The sequence below is a fragment of the Gigantopelta aegis genome, chromosome 11, assembly GCF_016097555.1.
Source record: "Gigantopelta aegis isolate Gae_Host chromosome 11, Gae_host_genome, whole genome shotgun sequence".
Lineage (NCBI taxonomy): Eukaryota > Metazoa > Mollusca > Gastropoda > Neomphalida > Peltospiridae > Gigantopelta > Gigantopelta aegis.
In genome coordinates, this window is record NC_054709.1 from 14,403,734 (window position 1) to 14,428,194 (window position 24,461).

Sequence of the window (24,461 nt, forward strand, 5' to 3'; positions counted from 1 at the left end):
CCCGTGCATATATTAATTTTTTTATTGCATCCTTCTTAATTTTAGGCTCAATATTTGTTTAATTTTTCATTAGAGCCAGTCTTCAGGCATCATTTAATAATAAATAATAAATAAATAAATTTGATTGATTGAAAACTTCTTTTATTGCTTTAGCAACAAAAGGGTAGGGTACAAAAGTTTGCCAACGTAGGTCTCACTACACATATGTCATATGCCATTGAAACCCATGTTAAATTGCCCAACTTCAAATGAAGATTGCCAATAGAACGGGTTCTCGTTGACACTAACAACATACACCATTGCGAACATACATTATATAGGCATTTATTTTCACTCCAAAATTGAGAACATTTCCTTCTCAGTTTTTTGCTATATGACCGCATCTGGCTGTAGTACCGGTCCGAATAGGTTGTCCATTAAAGGGACATTCCCGAGTTTGCTGCATTGTAAGATATTTCCGACTAATACAATATTTCTACGATTAAACTTACATATTAAATATATTTTCTTGTTTAGAATATCAATGTCTGTATATTCAATGTGTTTCTGGTCGTCTTAATATTTGTAAGAACCCCAAACTGGATTTTGTCTTCAAATAATTTCGTACGTACGAAAAAATAGTTTTTTTAGGAAATAAAATGAAATTTAACCTAGTACAAATATCAGAACGATCAGAAACACTTTTAATATACAGCCACTAATATTTTATGCAGAAAATATATTTGATATGTAATTACAGTCGTCAAAAAGTTTCTGTTACTCGATAACATCTTAAAAATTGCAGCAAACTCAGGAATGTCCCTTTAAGCGATTCACTCTGGCTGTCTCTTGCGCTATACACTCATGTCCCAAAAGGTCAATGCACAATATTACAAATTAGCATGAGCAAAATACAGCCAGAAGGCTAACCATTAAACATACATATTGTTTTAATTCTTCACCATTTCCTAGAAGTGAATATGTGAACCATAACTTGTGTCACAATTAGGAACTATAGTGGACCGTCATCAATGAACTCTCACCCGGAAGTGATCTGTGTAGTGAGATCTTACTAGGCCCTCTCCTATATACACACACACAGCATAATAATAATGGCGACAATTACATAACTGTGATATAATAGTAATGTATACATATGAAATGTATGTCGGCCTACAAATGTATTTCAGTAATAATCAAATTGAAGAAAAGAAGATATTGTATACAACAGACTTGAAAGGAACTAGATATACTCGAAAAGAAGCAGTATATAATATAGATAGATCTATGATTTATTATTAGCTAGTAGTTTTTATTTTTGTCTTCTTTTTTTTTTCCATCAGAAATATTGCGATCCAAGCAAGAAATATCGGTGCTTGTATGTGTCACGTGGTGATCAGGTCATAGGGGTCAGCAGCAGTTTCGTGCTTTTACCGAACGAACAAAACGAATACGAACTCGATTGGCTACAGCTTGATCAAGAATCGCTCGAGGCCCCTGAGCCAGTCACCGAAACGTCTTTCACTCTCGTCGACCTGTCCAGCGGCACCCTCTCAGGTAAATACATTTTGGCGAAAAAAGTAAAGTTTGTTTTATTTAAAGACGCCACTTGAGCACATTGATTTTTTATCTTATCATCGGCTATTGGACGTCAAACATATGGTCATTCTGACACTGTTTTTTTTTAGAGGAAACTCGTTGTCGCCACATAGCCTACTCTTTTACGACAGGCAGCAAGGGATCTTTTATTTGCGCTTCCCACAGGCAGGATAGCACAAACCATGGCTTTTGTAGAACCAGTTATGGATCACTGGTCAGTGCAGGTGGTTTACACCTACCCATTGAGCCTTGCGGAACACTCACTGAAGGTTTGGAGTCGGTATCTGGATTAAAAATCCCATGCCTCGACTGGGATCCGAACCCAGTACCTACCAGCAATTGCTACTGCACCACAAAGGCTTTGTCGCGCAAATTCAAAATAGTAGTGTGAGACCATCTTTTAGTCATTGGTCATTATCCCCCTCTAATTATTTACACATCACACATTCGGTCAATTCAGTTATCCCCCTCAAAGAAAATTTTTTTCACCCATTCAAAACTTCAGCGACAAGACACATCAGTCGGTGCCACAGGCCTCGGTGGCGTCATGGTCAAGCCATCGGACACAAGCCTGGTAGGTAGGGCCTACATGGTTCGCAGCCCGGTACCGGCGCACACCCAGAGCGAGTTTTAACGACTCAGTGCATAGGTGTAAGACTACTACACCCTCTTTTCTCACTGTCCTGGACAGACAGCCCAGATAGCTAAGGTGTGTGCCCAGGACAGTGTGTTTGAACGTTAAATGGGTATAACCACGAAAATAAGTTGAAGAAAGAAGAAAGAAAGTCGGTACCTGGCCACCACCAATCTGCCGTAGTTAAAGGGACAGTCCCGAGTTTGCTGCAATTTTCAAGATGTTATCGACTAACAGAGACCTTTTAACGATTGTAATTACATATCAAATATATTTTTTCTGCATAAAATATTAGTGGCTGTATATTAAACGTGTTTCTGATCGTTCTAATATTTGTACTAGATAAAATTTCATTTTATTTCCCATAAACGATTTTTTCGTACGTACGAAATTATTTGAAGACAAAATCTAGTTTGGGCTTCTTACAAATATTGAGACGACCAGAAACACATTGAATATACAGACATTGATATTCTAAGCAAGAAAATATATTTTATATGTAAGTTTAATCGCAGAAATATTTTATTAGTCGGAAACATCTTACAATGCAACAAACGCAGGAATTTCCCTTTAATAAATGTTAGCCAGTCTGCATCCAACAATTGTTTTGTGTTTTCTTATTTATTAGCAATAATACAGGTCAGGTTTCAATTACTACTTAGTATTTACTTTGGCATTGTGAAGAGATAAATTAGCACAGATCACATGCATTGTACGTCGCATATAAATAATTAACTAATTTTGTTCTGTGCCATGCCTAGCACTGCCCCCCCCCCCCCCCCCCCCCCCCCCCCCCCCCAGTGCTGAAGCAAATCCTTAAATTTAAACAAAAACGACAGAGATATTCGGACAAAATTGCCTAGCCTGAAACCGTTTCGCCATATATTTTCATCATCCTACTCACAATATTAGTTGACATCCATATAGAAATGCGTTGTGATTCATTTGCAACCTCTTGTTTCACTGTATACTATTGTAACTTTATCCAAGGTGTTACAGGTTTGTAGATTAAGCAAGTTTAGTGTCTATTTTCATAGGCTTAAACTAGAGTCTGCGACTTTTAGAGAATTACGTTTCGCTGCTAAAAGCAGCTGGATGCTGCCAAAATATTGGTTAGAAATTGAAACCAAATTAACGAAATGTGTTGGTCTTGTTTTCTTTCAGTAACATCTCAAGAATCGCTTGAAGATAAAGGATCTACAAAGGATGTTGAAAAACCTGTCACCACGACTTTCGATTCGTCGACTCTGGCAGAGGATTTTCCCCCGCAAGTCTTGGGCGCATGGTCTGGACTTCCTGAATCAGTTGGGCTCGTCCAAGGACGGGAACCACGTGACTGACTGGCAGGCTAAGTATCTAACCCCAGAGAAAAACGGCTCAATTATACCATTCTTTCCCGTCCTCCCGGCAAATCCGAATCCGAAACCGTTTGTGGAATTGTACAAGAGCAATGGGCTTAATTTAGGATCGTTGCTACAGCCCGATGCACCGTTGATTAGGAGTCCAAGGGACAAGACGATCCCTCTGGTGTATAAGCAGGAAAAAGGCCAGGAAGATTTTCTCGAGGATGGAATATTTGAATTATTGTATTCAGAAACAAAGGACATGCATGGCCAGAAAGCTCCATTAGATTTATTGAAAGATGCAACTGCACAGCCTGAAACTTCCATGACCTGCTTGGAGCAATCAATGCAACGCCAGTTGCTAGCGTTCGCAGATAACGCCGCGTGTGAATCGCGGAAGAACATTCCTTTTGCTCTTAAAAATGACGTCACTGCAAGCAAAGAGTCCGTTCGTAGTTTGCCCACGGGCAAAGAACGCGCTAAGAAAATGCCCCGGGAACGTCCAGGATTTTATATTTACAGAAATGTGTATCGAAACTCGCAGAAGAAGCGGACTTACGTTTTGTCGAAAAGGGAGAGAATTGAACAACGGAGAAAGCGCATGCGTATAACAAGCAAAGAGGAAATACTGAATTTGGCAAAGGATACTAAGCTACATGATCCACCCACAACACCAAAACGTAAGGTTGAAGAGCAATCTTGCAGCGAAGATATGAAGGTGGTTTCTTTCCTTCCATCATCAAAACCTAAGGCTGAACAGCAATCTTGCAGCGAAGATATGAAGGTGGTTTCTCTTTCCCCAACATCAAAACCTAAGGTTGAAAAGCAAAATTGCAGCGAAAACATGAAGGTTATTTCTCTTTCCCCAACATCAAAACCTAAGGTTCAAAAGCAATCTTACAGCGAAAACATGAAGGTTATTTCTCTTTCCCCAACACCAAAACTTAAAGTTGAACAACACTCTTGCAGCGAAGATATGAAGGTTGCTTCTTTCCTTCCAACATCAAATCCTAAGGTTGAAAAGAAATCTTACAGCGAAAACATGAAGGTTGTTTATGTTTCTCCAACATCAAAACCTAAGGTTGGACAGCAATCTTGCAATGAAAGCATCAGATTTGTTTCTGTTTCTCCAACATTAAAACCTACGGCTGAACAGCAAAACACGAAGGTCGTTCCTGCTTCCGTAACATCAAAGCCCCAAGGTGACCAGCAATCATGCAGCAAAGACACGAAGGTTGTTTCTCTTTCCAGTATGACTAAATCTAAGAAGGTAATATATGTGAATTTTATTTATGACATTTTTGACATAACATAATCGTATTTTTTTTGATCTGTATATACTATAACAGCAAATATTTTTACTATACATATATAATGCGTACCCGATTTATATAGCAGATCTAAATGTTCTCTCTCTATATATTATCGCAATGGTATATGTTGTTAGTGCCAACGAGCAAATATCTTTTTAGTTATCAACATGGATTTCAATGGCAGATATATAACGCTGCAAATACCTGTTCTAATACAAAGTGGCATACCAGTACTACAACCCGATTTGAAATTTAGTCTTATGGACTGAAAGAGGCGTTTCTTTTTTCTATATATAAATATCTATTATAGTAGGAAAGCATACTAAAATTTAGTCTTAAAATATTCTATACAAATACCTTTATAGTCTTAAATAGTCTTACTGTTAAGCCTGTTAAGCCTGTTAAGCCTAACTGTTCCGCTAAGCATATTTCTCTAAATATATTTAACATGCAAATGTATTAAATACCTAATACATGTATTACTCTTTAAAGGTTCTGTTAAGCTTGTCTCTATAAAACCTGTAACATAAAAATCATCAAAATGTATTATTAAATATGTCATTTTAGTCTGTTTCTATAAATATATGTGTAAAATGGAAAACATGAACATGTATTAAATATATACTTTTAATCTTAAAATTCTTAAAAAGGTTTAACCTGTTTCTAAAGAAATCTGTTTCCATCCATCCATCCATCCATCCATCCATCCATCCCCATCCATCCAACCAACCAACCAACCGAGCAAGCAACCAGCCAACCAATCAACCAACCAACCAGCTTTTAAGATAAATGGTTTCTAATGGCCACTCAGGTAGTAAAATCGTTATATCTGCCAGCGATCAGAGAATACTTCACAAACCATTTTAAGAAAGAAAGAAAGGAGAAAAGGAAATTAAACCTCTGTTTTTCCTGATTAAACAGAAAAATTTAACACATCCTTTAAAACGTTTTCCCTAATTAAAGAGGCAAATTGTACATTACTGAAGCTGGACACGCCTCTTTAAAATGTATTCTGTCTAATTTAATACAGAACAGTTACAATACGAGGAAGTTCCATGCCTTGAAATTCCTCAAACAACTTTTCGGCGAACAGAACCCCGTGACCACCCTAAGATCTCTGATTCGCTCAGAAAACTGCCTGAACTGCGTTATCAACCAATCACTGCAGGAAGATCAACGAAAGTTCAAGCGGACGTCAGAAAGGAGAATCGCGACTCTAGAGAAAAAGAATATTGAACTTTCCTTGCAACTGACGTTAAAGGTATTGATATCGAATTGCCAAGTACTGCATCCCCATCCTTCTCTGTCAGGGCTCGTAGGAACCATGGGTGGGGGGAGGTGGGGGGGTGGGGGGGGGGGTGAGGGTGAGGGTTGTGCGCTCACTTGAGGACACTGGCGTAGCCAGCATTTTATATTGTGGGCGGGCAATCCATAATGTGGTGGTGGTGGCAAACCACACTATGTATGTATTTATGATTTTATAAAATTTAATAGTAAAAAAAAGGTTTGATTGGGGTGGGTGGGGTGGGCGTGATACCCCCTCCTACGCCACTGCTTGAGGACGATTGTTTGTCCTACCGTATATAAAAACAAATAAAAAAAGATCCCCACCCCTAATAGAGATTGTGTCCACCCTACTCCGGATATTGTTCCTACGTGCCTGCATGTACACCTAGCAAACTGCGTAAACCACTCTCAAGGCACCACACCACCAGTTGTCAGTTGTAACAGCGTAATATAGTCCGGTTTAGGAGATAGTTCTTCATTGAAAAATAGTATAAAATACTGAAATGCCTTAGGCTGACATCTACGAGCTACTCTCGGCCTACTAAAATCCAAACTTATACGTAGCTCCCTACCATTCACCTTAAGAACGACCATCAACATTGCGCCAAACTTCCTTCATTAAAATGCGCACCATTTCTCTTTGGCTTAATCCTACGGGACATTCCAAATTACATAGGCTACGATAGCACCATACCACCTCCCGCCTGTTACCAACTACAGTTGGACTGCTGGTGCCCCCTTGCACCTGCCAGCGCAGGCGATCCCTCCTTCACCTCCCCAACCTCTTCCTGTCTTGGACGGAGGAACCGACCGAGGCTGGTACTTGTACCCTGGACAGGCGTGCGCTACAACAGCTTGCTCTGAATGTGCACGTTAACCTTTTTGGAATTGGAATAGGTTGACACCTGTAGTATGTAAATAACCCATTGGTTTGAAGTTACTTAAATAAATGTAAATGGTATGCTGTCACATGTATAACAGCAACATGAGGCGGTGCTCTGGCATGAGGGTAGATAACTCAACATTTCTCTTGATTTTTTTTTTGATTTTATTTGAAGTTACGAAGCGAATTTTCTTCCTGAAATACGTAGTCCTTACGACAGTGTTATATTTAACACAGATTATATTGCAATCTAATTAAAATTAGCTCCACTGGTAAATTACTGTTACCTGTGGATCTAACAGCACCCCGTTGGAGCTCATGTCCATTCGACCAATCAAAACCTTACTTGCAAAGTCATGCCAGTGATTTGAAAAGAATTTGAAAACATTCGAGATTATGCCGAGGGTATACGAAATGATTCGGGTGAATTACGAAGTATGCCAGAAACTAATTTCAATATAAAATTTTATATAAAATTCGTTTCAAGACGAACCCCCCCTCCTCCCCCCGTGATGGTATAGCCATAAAATCTGTTTATACTAGTATACAATCCAGAGTTTATTACTGCACTTTTCCCCCTGTTTTTTAATGTTGAAATAGACCAAGGAGTTCGCCTATTGCATAAATAGTCTCGCCCGATATTATTAGAATTTGTATGCTCCCGAATAACGCTAAAAAAGGCGAAGTGTAATTGGTCGATATTTAAATTGTTATTTTCCCTCCTGCCCCGGAACCACCCACTGGCGATGTCAGAGACTGGATCCGTGGTCGGTGTGCCTGAACCTTTGATATGGGCACGTTAATAGCGTTCCCAGTTCCCAATAAATTGTTATTTATAGATGAAATGTCACCTGGACATGGGAGTCCACACAATGTTGTTAGATCTACTGGTAGACCAGTAGAGCTAATTTTAATCAGATTGAATATATTGTGACATAGAAATGCATGCAAAACTGAATGGTGGTGTGAAACCTTAATATTAATCGCACTCATCACCTACAACGAACACCAAAACCTTCAATATTATTTTTAATGTTCATTAATAACAATAATAATGGTGATGATAACGATAATAATGGTGATAATAATAATAATGGTGATGATGATGACGTAATTAACGGTGATGATAACTATGTTAACTGTGATGTTAACGATAATAATGGTGATAATAATAATAATGGTGATGATGATGACGACGATATTAACGGTGATAATAACTATGATAATGGTGATGATAACGATGATAATGGTGATAATAATAATGGTGATGATGATGACGATATTAACGGTGATGATAACGCTAATACTGGTGATAATAACGACAATAATGTTGATTTTCATAATAATTGTGATGATAACGATAATGGGGATGATGATAATAATAATTATGATGCTGATGATCACAACTGTTAAAGTGTAAAATGTTCTTTTAAAATAATTATTTGGTGTTTTGGTGGGTTTTTTTTTTTATAAATAAATATAATCATGATATGAAGACAAGACCCTCCCCCCCCCCCCAAACAAAAAAAAAAGAAAAAAGAAAAAAAAAAAAAAAAAAACCACACACACAAAAAGCCAACAACAAAAACCAACAACAAAAAACAACAACCCAACCCCCCCTCCCATATAAACCCCTAAATCCAATAACAACATCCCCCCCCCATACACACAACACCCAAAACACCCAAACAAAACACAACAGCAACAACAACCAAAAAAACCCCAAAACAACAAATACACAAAAACAACAAGCAACAAAAAGCAAAAACATGTGCAAAAAAACAACAACAACAACAACAACAAAAAACAACAACATAAACAAACAAACAAATAAACAAAACGAAACAACAAACAAACCAATAAAGAAAAACCCCCACACAAAAAACACATTATTTGAAGGGTGGAACAAGCGTTTTAAAGTCATATTATTCTAAGCCCTAATATTTATTTTGATTTGTTTGTGCCCGCGTTATTTCGACAGACAAAAGAGGCAGAACGCTGGCAGGCGGAAGCTGCAGCTGCGAAGAGAAAGACTTCGTCTGAGACATTGTCCAACTCGGAGCTGGATACCATGTTTCACTTTCTACACGAGGCGGAAGAAATAAACTGCCTTTTGGACGACGCCTTACGCGTTTCCTTGGAAACGAACAAGGTATGAATGAATGAATGTTTAACGACACCCCAGCATGAAAAATACATTGGCTATTGGGTGTCAAACGATGGTAACGAACAAGGTAACTGCATCTGAAATCATACATATACTCTTCAAAAAAAACAAAAATAGGGGAACCTGAAACATTAATGTTAAAAATAGAACATACGTTTTGACCTCAAACATACTACTACTATTATCCTGTTCAATTATTTAGACCCAAAGTTTTTTGCAAATGTTACGTTTATTTCCTATTCGATATTTGGTTTCTTTGCATTTACATGAAAACAAACCCAAACCCCGACAGGTTTTATATACAAATCATCATATAAAATGCACGAAGTTGACTTAATTCCACTTTTTAAAAATCTCTGTGTCGTTTGAATGCACGTTATTTCTCCTATAAATAACTAAGGTCATTTGCATATCAAAACATTGGGATCTGAGGCTACGTGAAGGCCATTATAGCTTGTTTCACTAAATCAAGGTTATTATTGTTTTGCAGTGTGTAACAGCAATGTCTAATCTTTCCGTTAAACATAGATGTAAACAAACAGAACATGTAACCCTTTCTTGTAGGTGCATATATTTTAATAAATTTAGCTAATGTATTATGTATTTTTATTTATTTATCAATTATATATTAGCATACCATACCTAACCTAACACAACTGAGGTGTAGCACAGTAATAAACACAAATCACCTCACACACCGCAGGAATGTGCTTTCCCAAATTTATAAATAATTTAATGCAGGGCCGGGCTCAGAAGACCGGGGGGGGGGGGGGATAAAATGTCAAAGGCCACCAACATCAAATAATAATAAAAATGTTATTTAATTTTGCCTCTAAATTGGGGAACTCATACGTATATATATATATATATATAGTATTTAGGGTGGTGCTAGGGGCTGGGGTTTGGGGGTGGGGTGTTACATTTGTAATGCGAAAAACCAAAGGGCTATTGTTCGGACTCGTATGGGTTCAAACACATTTTCATCCCGCAGACACAGCCCTGACTGTTCAAAATACGATAGCATTGCTTGGTCAATAACATCATTATTTCGATCTATGACTGCACGTGCTATTGTAGCAATGTGTAAACCACGTAAAATACAAGTTAGGTAGGGTATATAAATTCATTGAAAATGTAGTAGTCGACATTCTTGTATTGTTATTTGAGGAAAAATATTGGTAAATCGAAAAACACTTCAGTTGATGTAAAATAGAACGTTTTCGATTATTTTGAAGATGAATATCAGCGCGGTAGACCTAGGTATGCTTCTTATCGAATTGTCGATCGAGTTGCCGCTGCACTTAAAGTTTCGGTTTCAACAGTAAAAAGAACTGAAAAATCTAAGCTCTACGAATCCAAGCACAGAAATCACTGTTAAAAAACGCGACAGAAAACTCATCGATTTATTTGATAAAGATGTTATTAGACGACGAGTATACAGATTTTATAGAGAGGGCGAATTACCTACATTACATAAGATTAACGTGGCTTTAAGGGAGGAATGTGGAATCAACATATCCATATCAACTTTACGAAGAACACTCCATGACCTCGATTTTAAATACCAACATATGTCTACAACCGGAAAAAGTGATTTTTGAGGACGCCAATATATCAGACAGGAGACTGTCCTATCTCCATGAAATATCCAGTTTACGAGAACAGGGGTATTTAATAGTGTATCAAGATGAGACCTGGGTGAATGTCAACCACACAACATCCCACCACTGGACAGATATCCACCCGGGCACAAGTGCCGCCAATCACCTGCCGAAATCAGACGCTGCTGATCGAGTTCCTAAACTCTGTTCGGTGACTGGGAAGGGAAAAAGACTTATTATTTGTCATGCTGGCTGTGATAAATATGGATTGATAGATGGCTGTGAATTGATCTTTGAGGCTAAAAAAAAAACAGACGGAGACTATCATGGTGAGATGAATCATGACAATTTCATCAAATGGTTTGAAGAACAACTTATGCCTTCTCTACCAGAACCTTCTGTTATCGTCATGGATAACGCAAGCTACCACAACAAATTAACTGAGATTACACGATGTCCTGCACTAAACGCTAAAAAGGAAGAAATTCAGTCGTGGCTACGAAACAAAAATATACCTTTTGAGAGTAACATGACAAAGCCAGTTCTTTATGAACTTGTGAAAAGTAACAAATGTGCAAAGCAATTTGTTACTGATGATATTGCTGAACGCCATGGGCACTTGTGTCTAAGACTGCCGCCAAGACATTCTGAACTCAATCCGATAGAACTGATCTGGAGTCAAGTCAAAGGGCACATAGCTCGTCATAATGATGGTAAAATGACCACGGTGCGGAGAGAACTTGCACATGCATTGAACTCTGTCACACCTACACACTTCTCTGAAGCAGTTAAACATGTAATAAAGATCGAAGAAAATTTTAGAAAACAAAATAGTTTTATAAGAAATAAAATACCCCCTGTGATAGTCCCCCTTAACGAAGATAGTGATGAAGAAATGAGTTCGTCGACTGATTAAGTTATTTCTCCATACCCATCAGTAGTATTACTGTAATGTATGCATGAACTCTTTAACACCAAAAACAATTTATTTCCATATCATTCACTATCAAACAACCTAACAACCTATAAACTAATCGACTAGAAATGCATATAGACTACACATACATACGAGAGAAATGTTTATTTAACGACACACTCAACGCATTTGATATACGTTTATGTGGCGTTAGACAAAACGGTTAAGGAGCATTATGACAGTGAGAAAGAAACTCGCTACCGCCACATGGGTCACTATTTCCGATAAGCAATTTTGATAAGCAATAAGGGACGTTTTATATGCACCATCCCATAGACAGGATAGCACATACCACAGCCTTTATACATCAGTTGTGGTGCACAGGCTGGAACTAGACACAACCCAATGGGTCCACCATGTGGGATCGATCAGTCGACCTACCATGAGCGAACGCTTTACCTCTGAGCTACGTCCCGCTCCATATACAAAAGAAACCTTAAGTGGGGTTGGGGTTGTGCAGAGGGTCACACCTCCACCAATCGCATGCATACCATATTCTTCTCTCTCTCTCTCCCTATAACCATATAACCATAGATTAAAATATGTTGAGTGCGTCGTTACATAAATGACGTCTCTCTCTCTCTCTCTCTCTCTCTCTCTCTCTCTCTCTCTCTCTCTCTCTCTCTCTCTCTCTCTCTCTCTCTCTCTCTCCCTTCAGCGCGCGCGCTTGTGTATTCCACAATATTATTATAATATTTGATACATATTTTTTTTTCAAACTGAGGTTTTGTCACTTGAAATCCCCACCTGAATCAGCGCCTGCTTCATGTTTACAGATATTTTCTTAAATATAGGTCATACTACGATTTGTGCGGATAGGACGATAGAACCGAACATTAGTTTGAAACGCACTATAGAATGATGCTTTTGATATGCAAATGACCTTAGTTATTTATAGGAGAAATAACGTGCATTCAAATGACACAGAGATTTTTAACAAGTGGAATTAAGTCAACTTCGTGCATTTTATATGATGATTTGTATATAAAACCTGTCGGGGTTTGGGTTTGTTTTCATGTAAATGCAAAGAAAACAAATATCGAATAGGAAATAAACGTAACATTTGCAAAAAACTTTGGGTCTAAATAATTGAACAGGATAATAGCAAAGAACGTTCACACCAAAACACATTCCATAGGTTGCACATGCATCACGCAGTTGCCCCGTACGCGTGCGTGGGGTGTCATTCTCGATTTTGACAATTTCTTGGAAGGTCGATTAATCACTGTGGAACATTATTTCTGTCAATCTTTTTCATTCTATTGATCATACAGTTGTTATTGTTTTGTTTTTAGTCATTTTTATTGTTTGAATTTGCGATTTACTGATAAAAAAACGTCAACTTTCAAATTTCACTTCTGACCCCAATCGTCCTTCAAGATCTTTTGGTGGTCATAAAAGCAACTGTAATACTGAACTACCGGTTGTAATGTTTGCTCAGTTAATTCACTATTATCATATAACCATTCCCCACAGTTAATATACCTTACAATTTTGGCAGTTGTAAATTCTTATTAGAGTTCTACTACTTTTTTTGAAGAGTATATATACAAAATTATAAATTTTCTTTTGGATGACACTTTGCAGTAGAATCGGTGTAAGTTTTATCTAGGAGGTCAAAACACCCACCGTGTAGCTAGAAGCAGAGTTGGAAATCGGTTAAATTTCATCATCGATTATCGGTTATAATCGATTTTACAATATTCAGTAATAACAAATACTAACTCTATCCATCCATATTAATGTTTTTGTTTTCTGTTTTTTTTTCCCTGCCAAATTACTATATTATGTAACGTTATAATTATTGCCACCATGTTTCAACAGTACAAACATTGTGTACGCATATAAACAGAGGTTTTTGGCTAATAAACAATACAATACAATACAATACAATTTGTACTCGCCGATTAGCTTTCGATTATGCAATCTGTTAGAAATACACGAACATTAGAAGGCTTTGAATTACAATGACCTTCCATCTATTGTCATTTCACCTTTAATATTCTATTTAAAGGGACACTCCTGAGTTTGCTGCATTGTAAGATGTTTCCGACTAATAAAATATTTCTAATAAAATAAAATGAAATTTAACCTAGTAAAAACATTAGAACGATCAGAAACACGTTTAATATACAGCCACTAATATTTTATGCAGAAAAATGTAGTTGATATGTAATTACAATCGTTAAAAAGGCTCTGTTAGTCGATAACGTATTAAACGTTGCAGCAAACTCAGGAATGTCCTTTTAATATCTTTTTTATATATATGAAAGCAAACACCAATCTCAACAGGTTTTCATCAATTCCATGATCTAAACAGGAGAAACAATTATACTTAAAGGGACATTCCTGAGTTTGCTGCATTGTAAGATGTTTCCGGCTAATAAAATATTTCTACGATTAAACTAACATATTACATATATTTTCTTGTTTAGAATATCAGTGTCTGTGTATTCAGTGCGTTTCTGTTCGTCATAATATTTGTAAGAAGCCCAAACTGAATTTTGTCTTCAAATAATTTCGTACGTACGGAAAAACAATATTTTAGGAAATAAGATGAAATTTAATCTTGTACATATATTAGAACGACCAGAAACACGTTTAATATACAGCCACTAATATTTTATGCAGAAAAATATATTTGATATGTAATTACACTTGTTAAAAAGTCTCTCTTAGTCGATAACATCTTAAAAATTATAGCAAACTCAGGAATGTGCCTTTAACATTTTTTGCGACAATCGATTATCAATTTTTATACACGATCATCACATCGGTAAAGCACAATCGATAAATGTTGGATTACAATCGATCACTGATCAATCACTAGCTACATACATGATAATGGAAGTCTAAGGGGCAGGGCTGTAGCTATTCATCAACAAAGCACGCAAAAAAAAAAAAAAAAAAATACAGAAAGGTGATCGTTTTAGTTTATCCAGCGATGAACCTCTATTCGTGTGCCCTCATTTGTATTGTACCGGCCTCGGTGGCGTAGTGGTTAGGCCATCGGTCTACAGGCTGGTAGTTACTGGGTTCGGTTCCCAGTCGAGGCATGATATCCAGATAATCCAGATATCGACTCGCGAGTGAGTGCTCCGCAAAGCTCAATGGGTAGGTGTAAACCACTTGCACCGACCAGTGATCCATAACTGGTGCAACAAAGGCAATGGTTTGTGCTATCCTGCCTGTGAAAAGCGCAAATAAAAGATCCCTTACTGCTAATCGGAAAGAGTAGCCCATGTAGTGGCGACAGCGGGTTTCCTGTGTGGTCCTTAACCATATGTCTGACGTCATATAACCTTAAATAAAATGTGTTGAGTGCGTCGTTAAATAAAACATTTCTTTCTTTCTTTCATTTGTATTGCTGACTATATTATTACGGAACGTCTGTTTTGTATGTTTCCAGGAGCAGGACGTAGTCCAGTGGTAAAGTGCTCGCTCGATGCGCGGTCGGTCTGGGATCGATCTCCGTCGGTCGGCCCATTGGGCTATTTTTCGTTCCGTCCAGTACACCACGACTGGTATATCAAAGGCCGTGGTATGTACTACCCTGTCTGTGGGATGGTGCATATAAAAGATCCCTTGCTGCTAATCGAAAAGAGTAGCCAATGAAGTGGCGACAGCGGGTTTCCTCTCTCAATACATGTTTGGTCCTTAACCAATGTCTGACGCCATATAACTGTAAATAAAATGTGTTGAGTGCATCGTTAAATAAAACATTTCCCACCTCCCATCCCATGTCTAACTGCTTTCGCCGTGTCTGTATATGTATGTACGTTTTCCGTGTACGTACTGCGTGGAATTCCAAATTCACGAACACAGATGTCACACGGTTCGTGGATAGCATAGAAACACAGGCATGGCAGACACATTATTTCGATAAATCGCGGATTTACGGATTGACATAACACTTACATATAGAAACGTATCTTAATGATATGACGTAGCTGAGTAGGACAGCGCTCGCTTGGTGCTCGATCGATCTAGGATCGATTCCCGTCGGTGGGCCCATTAGGCTATTTCTCGTTCCAGCCAGTGCTCCACAACTGATGTAAGAAAGGCCGTGGTATGTACTATCCTCTCTGTGGGATTGTGCATATAAAAGATGACTTGTTGCTAATCGAAAAGAGTAGCCCATGAAGTGGCGACAGCGGGTTTCCTCTCTCAATAGCTGTGTGTTCCTTAACCATATGTCTGACGCCATATAACCGTAAATGAAATGTGTTGAGTGCGTCATTAAATAAACCATTTCCTTCTTTCAACCATAAGTCCGACGTCATATAAACGTAAATAAAATGTGTTGAGTACATCGTTAAATAAACCATTTCCTTCTTTCAACCATAAGTCCGACGTCATATAACCGTAAATAAAATGTGTTGAGTGCGTCGTTAAATAAACCATTTCCTTCTTTCAACCATAAGTCCGACGTCATATAACCGTAAATAAAATGTGTTGAGTGCGTCGTTAAATAAAACATTTCCTTCCTTTCAACGACAGTCTTTGTTGCCTTCTAAGAGAATCAGGATAAAAATGTGTTTACCGTTTTCAGGCCTTCTTGTCTAAGAAGCAGCAAACGGAGCCGGTGGTCACACGAGATATAGCGATTAGTTGTGAAGGTAAATAAAACGTTGTTGTTTTTTGGTGTTTTTTTTACATTATCGATATTTTGGTATATACTCATACTTCAGTTACTATAGCTACATTAGCATTAATCAGAAAAAATAACTTCCTTTATATTTAGTTAAAGGGAGTTAATCCTGAAAAAGGATGGTTAAGAGCTCGCCTGATACTCGTCTGTTAACCTATTGGACTATTTCTCGTTCTAACCAATACCCCACGGCTGGTATACCATAGGCCATGGTATGTGCTATCCTGTAGGATGGTGCATATAAAAGATCCCATGCTACTAATGGAAAAATGTTGCTGGTTTCCTCTCTAAGACTAGGAGTCAAAAAGTAACAAGAGTTTAACATCCAGTTGGTGATGATTAATAAATCAATGTGCTCTAGTGGTGTCCTTTCAAATATACGGTATCTTATAGCCCTAGATTCTCATTTAGGGCACATTTTCTGACACAGAGGAAAATATGTACACACAGTGAGCATGTTTAAATATTAATTTGGTATAAGGATGTTAACGTCCGATGTTTGGAATGTTGACATACATTCACACACATTCACACAACCCTATCACGATTTACTAGGGTGGGGGTTTCTTTTGGTGCACCATCAATACAAAATTCTGGCTTTGTGCATTAATTGCATTAGTAAAAACAAACAACTAAACATATAGATATAGAGGTTGACAACTCTGTTGATGTTGTAGATGTTGAAACGGAAGATCCAGATGATGACTCATATACAGGTGGATGGGTCGTCAAGTCACCTCGTCTAGTAGGTAAGTACATGTGATCCCCCTCCCCACTCCGTCCCCGCGCCGGCCCCTTTTCCGCGGTTCATGTGGTAACAAACCCCAACCAGTGATAGAAATAAGCAGCATATTTTACTAGTCCACCGGACAAATACATCTTGAAATTTATTTGTCCGCCAATATTTTCACTTGTCCAAATAGATGGTGCATTTTATTCAAGTACCAGGATGATGTTTGTGATTGCTCAAAATGAAAATGCAATGAACATTTTTACTTGTCCAGTGGATAACCACCAAGGAACATTTTGCTTGTCGGAATAGATTTTCACTTGTCGGAACAAACGGACAAGTGCTTATTTCAAACACTGCCGGCAACCCCAATATATTTACATCAGTTCCAATTCCAAGCTGAAGTAACGGTTGAACAGTTTCCCACACAGTCGATTATGGATTTATGTAATCGAGCATCACTTTTGTTACAGCCTAACTGACTACTTTTCGATTATAATCGATTATTGGAACATTAGTGGAAACAATCATGACAATGGTAGCCGTAGGGGCAAGGTTATAGCTACTCAGTTAGAAATCATGGACAATAGGTGTATTTACTAAACTATGGATTTTTATAATCGACATCACATCAGTAGAACAAAACCGAAAACCTTTCGATTATAATCGATCATTGGAACATCAATGGCAACAATCATGACAATGGTAGCCGTAGGGTCAAGGTTATAGCTACTCAGTTAGAAATCATGGACAATAGGTGTATTTACTAAACTATGGATTTTTATAATCGACATCACATCAGTAGAACAAAACCGAAAACCTTTCGATTATAATCGATCATTGGAACATCAATGGCAACAATCATGACAATGGTAGCCGCAGGGGCAAGGTTATAGCTACTCAGTTAGAAATCATGGAAAAAATGTTTATTTACTATGGATTTTTGTTAGCGACCAATCGCATCGGTAGAACAAAACCGAAAACCTTTCGATTATAATCGACCATTGGAACATCAATGGCAACAAGCATGACAATGATAGCCGCAGGTTCAAGGTTATAGCTAATCATTGGAACCTCACAACTAATTGTCATAGGCATTCGGGCTCCCATTGTTGTAGGGGGCAGGCTGCTTTTTGCCCGAATTAAACGAAAATGCCCGAATCTTGAAAACAACATTTATTCATATTACCATTGCTGCCAAACAGCTATATGGGGTTACAAACGAATCACTAAGCATTTTTACATGGATTACAACAAATATTGCAGGTAGAATGATGGAAAACATCGTAAAAAGGTTATTACATTTTGCCCGAATGTGAGGATTTGCTCCAGAACTAAGAGGGCAATTGCCCCCTTCCCCCTCCCTCCCCCGTCGCGTACGCTTATGGTTCCAGACAAACTCATGTTGCTTGAATTTGAGGACTTTCCTCATCTTTGGAGGCAGTTTCCCCTTCCCCCATGCCCCCTTGTTTCGTACGCTTATGGTTCCAGGCAACTTCATTTTGCCAGAATTTTATGATTTTTTCCAGCTTGGGAGGCAATTGCCCCCCTTGCACCGCCCTTGTTCATACGCTTATGGTCCAGGCAAGCTCATTTTGCTCGAATATCTCTTATATTTTTGCCCGAATTTGAGTATTTTTGTCAGCTTTGGGGAGTCGGTAGCACTTGCCACCCCCGTCCCCTGTCTCGTACGCTAATGGTGATTGTTTGTATTCCAGTGCGACTCCAGTCCGCGATAGAGAAGAGAGAGTGTACGTTGAGAAACCTCCAGGATAAGATAGAGAATCTCGGGTCTCAGATTTCACTGTACGAGGAGAACATCAAGGAACTCAGAGTCGCCATGAAGGTAAGGAATGTTTTGTTTAACGACACCACTAGAGCACATTCATTTATCGGTCATCAGCTGTTGTATTTCAAACTTTTGACAATTTAACCTTTGGTAATTTAAAGTTTTTTTTTTTTGTTTACCGACACCACTAGAGTACATTGATTTATTTGAGCTATATTATACTTATCTGTCTCATGTGGTGCGGTATATATTGATACAGACATATCTACAGTCTTCTGAATTTATCTGTCTCGTGTGGTGTGGTATATATTAATACAGACATATCTAACGGTCTTCTGAATTTATCTGTCTCGTGTGGTGTGGTATATATTGATATAGATATATCTACGGTCTTCTGAATATATCTGTCTCGTGTGGTGTGGTATATATTGATACAGACATATCTACGGTCTTCTGAATTTATCTGCCTCGTGTGGTGTGGTATATATTGATACAGTAATTTCTACCGTCTTCTGAATGCATCTGTCTCGTGTGGTGTGGTATATATTGATACAGACATATCTACAGTGTTCTGAATTTATCTGTCTCGTTTGGTGTGGTATATATTGATACAGACATATCTACGGTCTTCTGAATCTATCTGTCTCGTGTGGTGTGGTATATATTGATACAGACATATCTACAGTGTTCTGAATTTATCTTCTCGTGTGGTGTGGTATATATTGATACAGAGATATCTACAGTGTTCTGAATTTATCTGTCTCGTGTGGTGTGGTATATATTGATACAGTTATATCTACAGTGTTCTGAATTTATCTGTCTCGTGTGGTGTGGTATATATTGATACAGAGATATCTACAGTGTTCTGAATTTATCTGTCTCGTGTAGTGTGGTATATATTGATACAAACATAACTACGGTCTTCTGAATGTATCTGTCTCGTGTGGTGTGGTATATATTGATACAGACATATCTACGGTCTTCTGAATTTATCTGTCTCGTGTGGTGTGGTATATATTGATATAGACATATCTACGGTCTTCTGAATGTATCTGTCTCTTGTGGTGTGGTATATATTGATACAGACATATCTAACGGTCTTCTGAATTTATCTGTCTCGTGTGGTGTGGTATATATTGATACAGTCATATCTACGGTCTTCTGAATTTATCTGTCTCGTGTGGTGTGGTATATATTGATACAGACATATCTACGATCTTCTGAATTTATTTTCATCTTGTAGTTTGTTATATATTGATACAGACATATCAACAATCTTCTGAATTTATCTGCCTCTTGTAGTGTGGTATATATTGATACAGACATATCAACAATCTTCTGAATTTATCTGCCTCTTGTGGTGTGGTATATATTGATACAGACATATCAACAATCTTCTGAATTTATCTGCCTCTTGTGGTGTGGTATATATTGATACAGACATATCAACAATCTTCTGAATTTATCTGCCTCTTGTGGTGTGGTATATATTGATACAGACATATCAACAATCTTCTGAATTTATCTGCCTCTTGTGGTGTGGTATATATTGATACAGACATATCAACAATCTTCTGAATTTATCTGCCTCTTGTGGTGTGGTATATATTGATACAGACATATCAACAATCTTCTGAATTTATCTGCCTCTTGTGGTGTGGTATATATTGATACAGACATATCAACAATCTTCTGAATTTATCTGCCTCTTGTGGTGTGGTATATATTGATACAGACATATCAACAATCTTCTGAATTTATCTGCCTCTTGTGGTGTGGTATATATTGATACAGACATATCAACAATCTTCTGAATTTATCTGCCTCTTGTAGTGTGGTATATATTGATACAGACATATCAACAATCTTCTGAATTTATCATTAATTAACAGGATCAAAGAAGCAGCACAAAAGCTTCGCACTTGGAGGTTTTGAAACTGCGCAGACAGAATGACATCTTGAATGAATCGAGGAAACACATGTCTACTCTGACAATATCTGGCACCTCTGTAAGCTTTTTTATTCCCAAAACAACAGCTCTGTTTGTTCCTACGTCAAAGGTTGTGGTATATGCTATCCTGTTTATGCATACACTTGTATTTCTAGGGCTGACAACTAAAAGTGACTATGCCTAAAGCCATGGTTTTCAGAAGTAAATAACAGTACATTTTTGACACGACAAATATTGATGTACAATAGCCTAATTAGTAGTAGACGATCGAAATTTTTATTTTACAAAGTGAAAGACATGACAGATTAATTCCTACTTTTATTAAAATTATTAAAATTTAGAAGAAAAACAACAATAATATTTTCTACTTACTTAAATGATTACTCACTCACTCACGCAATCACTCACTCACGCACTTACTCATCTCACGCACATACGCACACACTTTGGCGTTTACGTTTATCCATTTCAATAAAGTGCGAGTATCCAGCCTGTTCACTCCTATTAAAAAAATAGATCCAACTTTGAAAACTTTTTTGTCATTGTAGAATGGAGTTAAACATACTCTGATTTGATTTCCTAGGTAGGTTAACACATAGGCGTACGGGGTTCCATTTTTGTAGGGGAACAGGCTGCTTTTTGCCTAAATAAAACAAAAATACCCGAATCTGGATAGCAATATTTATTCAGGCCAGCTAATTTTGTCCAAAAATCTCTGTCGTTTTTGACCGAATTTCAAGATTTGCTCCAGCACTGGGTGGGTGGTCTGGTGGGTGGTGGTGGTGGTGGTGGTGGTACGGGGAGGGTTAGCACCCCCGCCCCGTCTTATTTACTATTATTATTATTATACTATTATTCTATTATTAATATTATTATTATTCTATTATTATTATTATTATTATTATTATTATTATTATTATAGAAAGCATTCGTTGAAAAATTTAAACCAGTCGAGGCCAGTACCGCAGAGAAAGCGACCCAGGGCGCCCCCAGCACGGCTTCAGCAGGTCAACAGGCGGAGCCACTACCGGCGTGTCCTTCCGGTCCCAAGTTCGAGAACTGGAAGGCGTTCCGTCGACATCTGAAGACACAGATCAGTTCGGGGATGTGTAGCGTGTGTGCCATGACGTTTTCGCCGAACGTCGATCGGCGACTGATAGAGGAACACATTACGTTCCACATGCAATTCGACATTTAAATTTCAGCCCGCGTCGTACCGTAAATTCTTGTGTAGACGCTGGCGTGTATGCAAGAGTTTACGGTATACCAATATATTTTTCAAAATTAAAATTTCTTTTTTTGCATTACTACGATCGACGACTGATCTAGGAACATATCACGTTTCATATGCAATTCGACATTTAAATTTCAGACGCGCCGTACCGTAAATGTTTGTGTAGACGCTGGCGTGTATTCAAGAGTTTACGGTAAATTAGCATATGTTGAGTTTTTCAAGCTCCATTTTCTCTTGTTTTATTAGCCTGTATCGTCATTAACGTTGCACAATATCTATATCCAGTCGTCGTGGTCAATGCATATATTGAGTAGTCGTGGTCAGTGAATATATTGAGTAGTTGTGGTCAATGAAGATATTGAGTATCTACTGTTCTTTGTTTTAAGTGTTAGTCTTTGATGGATAGTTTGAAACTGAAATCGTTTTGTTTGTTTATTTGTTATGTTTTTAAATTAAATACCGTAAAACCATGATTTTTTTTTTTTTTTTTTTTTTTTTTTGCGATATTCTGAGGCCTGATCAATATTCAAGGTAGGCATCTACTTTTTTTCTGTAAAATATTCTACCTTAGCCTTGCTGTAAAGTCATCTTCAAATGTAGGCTTCCAAACATTTTTGTATGTCTGGAAATCTCTTTAATTGAAAAATTAAAAATATTCTCCTTTCCTCTTATTGCTGCAATGCAATGGGAGTAGAACATGTTTATTAACATCACACAGGTACACAGCATAAACATGCCTTTATGTTAGGCAAATCTCTATTCACGGCAGGCCGCCTCCTATTTTTTTTTCTATCGAAACGTTCTGATACCCAGCCTCCAATCAAGGTAGACCTATATATAAGGATTTACGGTATATGTTTTCGTGTTATGTGAAATGTAGTTGACGTTTTTGTTTTATTTGTGTATTCATATACAACACTAACTTGTGTTAATACGTTATTCTGTTAACTAGATAATTAGGTCATCTTGTTACTACATTAGTTAATTTTTATTATTGTCTTTTAAGTTAATACATGTTAATGTTTCAATATTTATATCACTATTTTTATTGTGCAGTTAATATATAATAAATTAGTTTAATTTTACATGTAATTTAAGTTGGGGGGGGGGGGGGGGATGTCTCCTGTTTTCCTGCAAACAAAGGGAGTTAATCTAGTTATATTTCAAATTTAGCCCAAATATTCCTTAAAGGAAATTCAGAAATTAATTTTAAGATTAATCGGAACAGGATTTTATTAACATTGCGAGGTAGCTGCTAAACTGTTAACTGTTTGTTTCGCTATGGATCATTTTGACTTTGTTTTATTCTTATCTTAATTGGTTCTGTGATTTGTTATATTGTTATATCGCGTTGTTATATTGTTCTAGTATTTTGTTATTTTGTTGTACAAGTTTGTTACATTATTAGTTCTAGTGTTTGGGTTTTTGGCAAATTTTTTTATAATAAAAGTTGTAAAAATATTTGTCCATGAGTGGTTTCTATACTGAAAGGTAAAGTTGATTTTGTTTAGGAACACCTCTACAGAAGCATGAAGAAATATTTTTTAATGGAAATAGTCTCAAACTATAGATATTTAGGTATGATGGTCACACCAAAACTAAGATGGACTTAAGCCCAAACGTGTCTTGCAGCACTAAAATTGAACAAAGTGAGCTTTATGCGGGTTCAAGACACATGTCTGCTGCATATAGCTAACGTGCGCTTTATGCGGTGCACGCTGCCGCATACAGCTCATCGTGTGCTTTATGCGTTGAAAATCACCGCATAACGCTCACAGTTGTGCTATATGCGGCACGCGCTATATGCAGCGTTACACAGCACACGGTAAAAAGGCCATAATGGCTGTATATAGGTATAAAAATTCTTTAAAAAAAATATGATATTCCATGTAAATATCTATTAAAAAATATTTGAAGCTGTGGTAACTCCGATTTTAAGTTATGCTTCAGACGTATGGGGTGCTTGTTACTGTAAAATTATTCAGGATCTTCAGATTACAATGTGTAAGTGGATTTTAATTAAAACGTCGTAAATGATCACCAACAATAAAACACGGACAAAGTCAATTTAATATCATTTTTATTGAATATATGAATAAGCATTTTCATTTAGAGATACAAATTTTTTTTTTTAAATAATAATAACCCCCCCCCCCCCCCCCCCCCCCCCCCCCCCCCCCCCCCCCCCCCCCCCCCCCCCCCCCCTTCCCCAGTAACTCCCCATTTATTTCAAACACTGAGGTAAATAACTAAACTAATCTTGGTGGATACTGGCCTCCGTATTTTATAAACCTACCTGCGAAATCCACGTGCTAGAACAACAT

General features: G+C 37.5%; 1 protein-coding gene across 1 annotated transcript; it reads left to right on the forward strand.

Moving 5' to 3' along the window:
- The first annotated feature begins 1,400 nt into the window (after nucleotides 1-1,400).
- LOC121385480 lies at nucleotides 1,401-23,598 on the forward strand. The gene is made up of 9 exons (XM_041516179.1): nucleotides 1,401-1,536; nucleotides 3,377-4,825; nucleotides 5,899-6,129; nucleotides 9,020-9,190; nucleotides 16,335-16,401; nucleotides 17,111-17,182; nucleotides 18,882-19,009; nucleotides 20,845-20,961; nucleotides 21,826-23,598. The coding sequence occupies exons 2-9, from the start codon at nucleotides 3,419-3,421 to the stop codon at nucleotides 22,099-22,101; spliced, it is 2,469 nt and encodes an 822-aa protein (XP_041372113.1). The 5' UTR covers nucleotides 1,401-1,536; nucleotides 3,377-3,418; the 3' UTR covers nucleotides 22,102-23,598.
- Nucleotides 23,599-24,461: the final 863 nt, after the last annotated feature.

Excerpts from the sequence above, each read along its gene's own strand:
- LOC121385480 (XM_041516179.1), top strand. The coding sequence starts at position 3,419 with ATGTTGAAAAACCTGTCACCACGACTTTCGATTCGTCGACTCTGGCAG. Across the intron at positions 6,130-9,019 it reads CCTTGCAACTGACGTTAAAG|ACAAAAGAGGCAGAACGCTG; the intron begins GTATTGATATCG and ends TTATTTCGACAG. Across the intron at positions 16,402-17,110 it reads TATAGCGATTAGTTGTGAAG|ATGTTGAAACGGAAGATCCA; the intron begins GTAAATAAAACG and ends TTGATGTTGTAG.